The following is a 7,683-nucleotide window of genomic DNA, read 5'->3' as shown; positions in this document are numbered from 1 at the left end:
CCCTCTCCGCAGCCACCTCTGAGCCCTGAGCTGCCCCTGTCCTGCCCTCTCCGCAGCCACCTCTGAGCCCACTAATGTGATTGTCTTTCTTGTTACCAGGGGTCGGGCCCAGGCTCGGTTGTCCCAGGCAGCTCTGGCGTCGGAACCCCCAGACAGTTCACGCGACAAAGAATCACGCGGGTCAACCTCAGGGACCTCATATTTTGTTTAGAAAATGAGCGTGAGACAAGCCATTCACTGCTGCTCTACAAAGCATTCCTTAAGTGACACAGGACCTGCATGGTGTTTGTGACAGAGACGCCTGGGGACGTTTTTATATATTTGCAGATTACGCCTTTTTGTAACAAGCAAATGGGATATTGTTTAAAAAACAGCCACCTCTTTACAATGGAACAGTTTTATATTCCTGTTTCTAAATCAGCTCTTCAGTATGGAAGAAAATACGTTTCTGTAACAGAGAGAACACAAAGGCCTGTGGATACTCTTAAAGGACAATTTAATCTTAACTCATCTTTGATTGAGTGGCCTTCTTGCCAAACAAGCCATATATAAAGACTGATGGAATCGTTTAGCAAATAATTAGCTGCCCTCTGTCACCTCGTAGCGGCCCCTGTATTATTTGTGCATCTCGTTTCTGCTCACCTGACTCACTGTGCGGGTGTGCGTCTGCAGTCCATGACCTCATTTCATTTATTTTATTTTTGTAATAGTCAGTTGGCAAAGCAAACTGATTTTTTAGACTATTTATCTCCCCCTCCCCACCCCCCTTTCAGAATTCTTGAGGACACACGATTTGTTGTCACTGTCCCGTCGGAGTGTAATCACATTTCTGCCCAGGAGAGGCAGAGCCCGGCACAGGTGGGCTCCCTCTGAGTGTGTGGTCAGCATCTGTACAAATGCATTTTATTTGCTATAGTTTGTAAAGCTGTAAAGTTAAAAGAAATGAAAACATTTTCAGCATAAATATATTTTACTTGCACTGTGTTTTTTAGCTAAAAGTGAAAACTTAGATTAAATAAAATCAAAGTTGAGAAGAATCATCAAAGACTGTTTCTCAGTGTGAATCAAGTTGAAAAATGGTTGGTGTATTTTGTCAGTGATTGTACATAATCTTTGGCACACGACATAGATGGCTCTGTAAACTATAATTATTTTGCTAAGAGACTGTATGCAAGCCTCGGGCCCACTTTACAGGTGCCTAGAGCAAAGCCCCTTCTTTGTACCTATTTTTTTATTACAAATATACTAATTGGTTCTTTATATTTTCAGAGGTTATTGTATGAAATTGTCTATTGATAGTACTTTTATGACTGTAAATACTCTGGCTTTCTCGTGTGAATTCTCACATCAGACTTTAATTCGAGCGCGTGTGAACTGAACGCTGACAGTATTTTTTATCAACCTTGAGAACTGTTACACCTTTTATTTTGTCTTTTAGAAAATCCCTGTCTTTCCATTTTTTCATGTAAATTTTGCACAGTTACTTGTTCATATGTAAATATTTTACTTTCAGAAATGAAGTTTTTAATTGCTATTGTTTTATATAGGATTGAAAGAAAATTAACTCCTTTATTAAAAACAAATTTATCTGTATTTGTTTTGCCTATTTTTCCCAGTTTTCCCACTTCAGATTCTGCAGAAGCGTTTGCTTATAGCTGCCTATTAGAACCAGTAACTAAAGCACAGTGGAGCTTATGGAAGACTCTGAGGATGGGGCTCCCTGGTGCTGGGCAGACTTACCACCACGTCCGAGGTCCCGAAGCTGAGCTGATGCCTTCTGTGCTCAGCCCAGCCTGGCTGGGACGTGGGGGGTGGGTTCTGCTGTGTCTACGATGGGGCTCTTGTGTCCTGGGCACAGCCTGGAGGGGCAGGTTGGGGAGGACCCAGAAACATCTGGGTCCTGGCCTAGGTGACCAGATGGCCCCAACCCTAATGAAGGACCCCACCGCCCCCATGAGGCCCTGCCTGGTCTCTGTGGGTGCATTAATATCATCTGGGTGTCCTCAGTGAGTCCCAGTTCCTGGCGGGGCTCGTGTCAGAGGCTCAGCTGCCCAGTGCATGCCAACATGTGGCCCAACATTTGGCCTGTGGGAGTGGTCATGTGATTGGAGCTGGTTCCTGGTAACGGTGATGGCTCCGCAGCCTCCCTGTGGGAGTGGCCCTCACTGTCATCAGAGCTGGTTCCCGGTTATGACAATGGCTCAGCAGCTCCACAGGAGCAGTTTGCAGCTTCCAGCAGACATTCTGCTTTGGTATGGGGGCTGCTACTCTGGTCTCTAGGGCACCACACTACATGGTGAAGGACCACATGGGCCTTGAGCAAGGGGTTCATATTCATAGATCCGGAGGCTGGAAATCTGGGGTCTGGGTGCTGGTAGGGGGTTTGCTTCTGCGTCTGAGGGGGCTTCTGCCCTCCCAGCACCTGCGGTTGCTGGCAGTCTCTGGTGTCCCTTGGTTTGAGGCAAGAGCACTGACCTCCGCTGCACCCACATGTGGTGTTCTCCCCATGCTGGTCTCTGTGTCTGGGTGTCTCATCTCATAGGACATCAGTCTTGTTGCATCAGGGTCCACCCAGAGACCCCACTTTAACTCTGTGCTGTCCCCACTACATCTATCATGAGCTCACCCCAAAGCACATATGACGATGGACAGTGAGGGCCTACACGCTCCTGCCCTCCCTCTGTGCGGACACCCCCAAGGCGATTTATTAATTAGGCTCCAACCTTGACTGATACTTTTTTACTGAGTTCTTGGCCTGAAGTAAACTAGCTCAGTCTGGAGAGGACAGTTGTACCTGGATTCCGTGAGTCAGTCCCAGGCACGAGCCTTCCCAGAGCAGGAGCCTCCTCCACAGCCAACCCTGGAGCAAGGCCGGGTTCGCGGCGTGCCCACCGTGTTCTGTTCAGATTTGCTGGTTAGTGTCACCTCAGCCCGACTGGATATTTGACAAGGATATCTGTTCTCACTGCTCCCTCCCCCAGTGTGCCAGCAGTTCCAGTCAGGTAAAAAAGGCAAGAAAAATAAGGCACCAAGTTCAGAGAGGATGAAGGAGCTACGAATTCCGAGGTGACACAGTTGTGTGCCTCAGAACTTCAGATGAATGCACAGTCACGTCGCTGACAGTAGCAGGTCAGTAGCTGGGGTCCTGGCAAGAAACGATTAGAAAATTTTAAAATGTACCATTGACAATAGAGTCCAGAACAGGAATATCTAGGATACACTTTACAGATGATCCGTGAGGTCCCCATGCTGAAATCAGAGAAGTTGGAGAAGACCTAAGTGGAGAACTGTGCCATGTTCCTGGAGTGGGAGCCCAGTGCCAGGGAGAGCTGGTGCTGTGCAGGTGGGAAGGCAAATGTGGTGCTGTCCCAGCCAGAGTCCCGGCAGGTTCTTCACTGAGACTGACGCACCAATTCCAGAAATGGATATGAAAGGCAGAGTACTTCCAACAGCCAGGACAATCTAGAGGGAAACTGGAGTGTTCAGCGCTCCTACATGTAAGAGCCCCATCATAGACACAGCAGAACCCACCCCCCTGTCCCAGCCAGGATGTATTGTGGAGGGGACAGCGGGCGTGAAGAGCGGCACAGTCAGTGGCACAAAACAGTCCACATGTTGTGGTCACCGGGTGTTTGACAAAGGCCCAGTGCAGTTATCGGGAGAGAGGAAGGCTGCCCCGTGGAGGGACTTCACATCACGGCAAACATGAACTAGAGGGAGATCGTGGGCCTGGAAATGCTAGACTACGGAACACCCGGCAAACATAACAGAGAAGAGAAGAGCTGCATGACCTGGAGAGGCAAAGACGTCCAAGGACACAGCAGAAGGGCACGGAAGGCCCAGGTCCTGAAGACAGACCTGGTGGAATGGGTTTCAGAGCGGCAGGCTTCTGCTCATGCTGCTCACCTGTGCTGGGCGTGGCCCGTGGTTGAGCCTTCACGTTTCAGCTGTCACACACTGTACTTTGTGGTGTAGGGAGAATTCCTCAGGAGATTCTCTTCAGACTGCCTCTGCCTTATTTTTTTAATGCCACTTGGGCCTTTTATTTATTTATTTATTTAGACAGTCTTGCTCTTTGCCCCAGGCTAGAGTGCTGTAGCCTCAGTCTAGCTCACAGGAATCTCAAACTCCTGAGCTCAAGTGATCCTCCTGCCTCAGCCTCCAGAGTGCTAGGATTCCAGATGTGAGCCACCAAGGCTATAGACTGCCTTATTTTTGACATTTTGTTTCTATAACATATGATTCAAATTTAGTGGAAAACACAGTTGGGAAAAAATAGTAGTGTCTATTTGATTCTTACTGTATAAAATATGTTCTTAGCTATTAATCTGTTTTATTTCTTTTTACTCTTTATTGATACATAATAAACTTTTTTTGATATATGTGATTCATATGTATAAAGATTAGGGCAGGGTATTTGGCATATCCATCACCTTAATATTTGTCTTTATGTTAGAAACATCTGAATTATTCCCTTTTAGCTATTTTGATACGTGCAGTAGGTTATTGTAAATTACAGCACCGTCACCCTGCTGATCTACGGAGCACTGGCCCCAGTTCCCTGTGTATTTGCCCCCAGTAATCAACCTCTCTCGCTTCCCCAACGCCCCTGACCTTCCCAGCTTCTGGGAATACAGTCTCCTCTGTATCTTTATGGATTTTTTTTTTAGATGATTATTTTGCTGTGTTACTGAGAAAAATGAAATGTAGATTTCTCTTTAGAATGTAAGAAAAAAGATATCCTTATGAGAGTAAAAAGGTAAGCCATGGCTTTGGAGAAATGTTTGCAATATTTCTGTCTGACAAAGAAATAAAGAATTCCACAACTCAGTAATAAAAAAAACGGAAAATGCGCAAGTCCCTGGAACAGGGTCTGGATAAAAGGTGCACCAACGGCCACTGCGCACAGAAGATGGTGTGGGGGGTACTGGGCAAGCTGAGCGCTGCCGATCAAGCGCAGGAAGATTCTACTACACACGCCCTGACTGTGCATGGTGGCAGGTGGGGGACAGCTGCATGGGGCATCACTGGTCAGTGTGTGACCGGCGCAGCCACTTTGGAACACCGTTGTGCTGTTTCTAATAAAGTTAAACATAAATCTACCACGTGGCTCAGCATTTCCACTCTTGAATGCCTTCTGAATGCACCGGAATGTTCACAGTGGCTTTATTCAGTGGCGCATTTGGGCTGTTTGCATTTTACCCATCAGTGACTTGAGGAGCAGCCACCTGCTGACCGGCCCTGCAGTGACTGTTCACAGCAGGTTTTTTGTGAAAGCTAAAAACTAGAAAAAAGCGAACGTCCGCTCCAAGTGAATGGATGACAAATTTTGTACCCACGCAATTAACTAGCAACAGGAGGGTGGTCTCCAGGTGTGTCAGATACTGAGGGCCGCGGGGAGAGACCTGCCCTGGGCGCCGGAAGCTCTGGGCGATGGAAGTTCAGTATCCGACCGTGGAGATGGTTTCACAGGTGTGCAAAATGTCAAAACTCTTCAGATCGCAGATTGTAAATATGTGCAGTTTACCATAGTCAGATACATCTCAATAAAGTTGCAAAAATAAATGAATAAAAATTTTAAAAGTTATGTCCCAGAGTGAAGATAGGAACCTGGGAGAGGGAGTGCGGGGTCCGGGGCCGACCCGCCGCCTGCTGATGCTGGAAGGGGCAGGAGGCCCGCTGGGCGGGGAGTCCGAACCCAGCGGACGGACCTTTCCATTTCTCTGTAGTGGGCTGGTGGCGGTGCGGGGTCGGAGAGACACGATTCTGTTTTCCCCAACAAGCTCTGCTCAGCCGCGCTCGGCCCCGCTCTCCTAGGTTCTGGAAGAGCAGGAAGCCGGCAAGGAAGTAATTCGGTAGTTTATTCCAGACCCCGCAGATGTGGGCGGGGCGGGGCGGGATCGAGGGACGAGTGGAGGCGGACCGCAGGGGCCTAGGGGCGGGGCGGAGCCGTGGGGGCGGGAGGAGGCGGGACCTGATGGCCTCGTGTGGGGGCGGGACCGGGGATGGGGCGGGGCTTAGGGGCGGGCAGAGGCGGGGCCGAGGTACGGCCTACGCACACCCCAGGGCCGTGTGGGAGGAGCAAGGATGGTGGAGGGGCGCGGTGGGGCAACCCGAGGGGCGGGACCGAGGATCGTGTGGGCGGGACGGGTGGAAGAGCGGGGCTGAATGGGGTTGGGCGGGGCCGAGAAACGGCCCTAGACGGAAGCTCAGGACTGCGTGGGCGGGGCGGTGGAGGGGCGGGGCCACGGCGGGACCGAAGGGCGTGTGGGCGGGGCGGGACCGAGAGGCGGGGCTGAGTGTAGAAACAGCCTCTAGGCGGCAGGGCCGCGTGGGCGGGGCCGAGGGGGGCGCCGGGCGCCCCCTGACAGTGTGGGTGGCGGCGTCGGGAGGGGCTGCCTTGGCTGTGCCTGGTGCAGGAAGAAGCCGAAGATCGGGTGGTTTGGGGAAGGAGCACCCTTGAGTGGGGAGTTGAACACCTGGGCACCGGGTGCTGGACGCGCGAGAGGGGCGGTCGCTGGGCTGGCCCAGAGAGGATGAAGGGCAGCCGCGGGCGGGGGCGTGGGCGCGGGCGCAGCCATTCCACCTCCCCGCCTCCATCCGCTGCGGCCACGTGGACGCTCCGGCCGGTGCCCTGGGGTTTGGTGCCCAGAGCGCCTGTGTACCTGAGCTGAATCCTGTGTGCAGGGTCCTGGGGAAGCGCAGTGGGGCATGTGAACCTGCCTTGGCCCTGGATGGCCTGTCCCTGCACCCAAACTTTGTTTTGCCACAAGCCACAGGCAGAAGGAAAGAGGGAAAAAGAGGCCCTGAGGGAGCGGATCAGCTCAGGGAACTCATGATTGTCCTCCAGGCAGTCAGTAAGGGAAGACGTGGGACCTCTGGCCGGTGACACCTGAGCAGCGCACCAAAGGCAGAGTCGTCTTCAGGGACTGTCCCCAGGGACACACACATGGCAGGGAAAGGAAGCAGGAAGCCGGCCTAGGATTCGCAGCAGCAGAACAGCCTGGCAGCTCTTACTGGAGCCGGAGATGGAGGTTCCTTAAGGAGTAAGGGATGCTGCGCCCAGCCACCTTGGAGACGACTCTTCTCCTAGAGCAATTCTAATATTCTTGGCTCCATGGAATTTTAGGATGAGCTTGTTGTTTTCAAAAACAACAAACTCAAAACCCAACCAAGAATTTGGGATTGCATTGAAACTAAAAATTGAATCCCATACTCTGGGAGGCCTAGGCAGGTGGATTGCTTGAGCTTAGGAGTTTGAGACCAGCCTAAGCAAGAAGAGCAGGACCTTGTCTCTACTAAAAACAGAACAACTAGCTGGGCTTGGTGGGAGGCGCCCATAGTCCCAGCTAGTAGGGAGGCTGAGGCAAGAAGAGTTTGAGATTGCTGTGAACTATGATGTTGATGCACTCTACAGATGGCAACGAAGTTGAGATTCCTTCTCAAAAACAAAACAAACCCTACAAATTGCTTTGGGGAGAACTGACATTTTATAATACCGAGTCTTTTAATCCGTGAACACGGTGTGACCTTTTGTTTACACAGGTGTTTTTTACTGTCACTCAGTAACGTAGAGAGGACGTCTACATCTTCAATTAAGGTTGTTTCTAAATACTTCGATGCTTTTGTAAATGGTATTAAATTTTGTGTTCTATTCTGGTAATTACAAAAACTTGAAGGATA

General features: G+C 50.6%; 1 protein-coding gene across 1 annotated transcript in view; it reads left to right on the top strand.

The window, feature by feature from the left end:
• The window catches only part of TAF4 (TATA-box binding protein associated factor 4), a 41,404-nt gene extending 39,811 nt beyond the window's left edge, over window positions 1-1,593 (top strand). The window contains exon 14 of the mRNA XM_023511989.1: window positions 100-1,593. Coding sequence (XP_023367757.1) covers window positions 100-267 — 168 coding nt within the window. The 3' untranslated portion in view covers window positions 268-1,593. The remainder of the gene's footprint in view (window positions 1-99) is intronic.
• Window positions 1,594-7,683: the final 6,090 nt, after the last annotated feature.

Source organism: Otolemur garnettii, unplaced genomic scaffold, assembly GCF_000181295.1.
Source record: "Otolemur garnettii isolate 467f Iridium unplaced genomic scaffold, OtoGar3 scaffold00023, whole genome shotgun sequence".
In the NCBI taxonomy this organism is placed as follows: Eukaryota; Metazoa; Chordata; class Mammalia; order Primates; family Galagidae; genus Otolemur; species Otolemur garnettii.
Note: the sequence above shows the minus strand (reverse complement) of the source record. Positions and strands in the feature narration are given on the sequence as shown.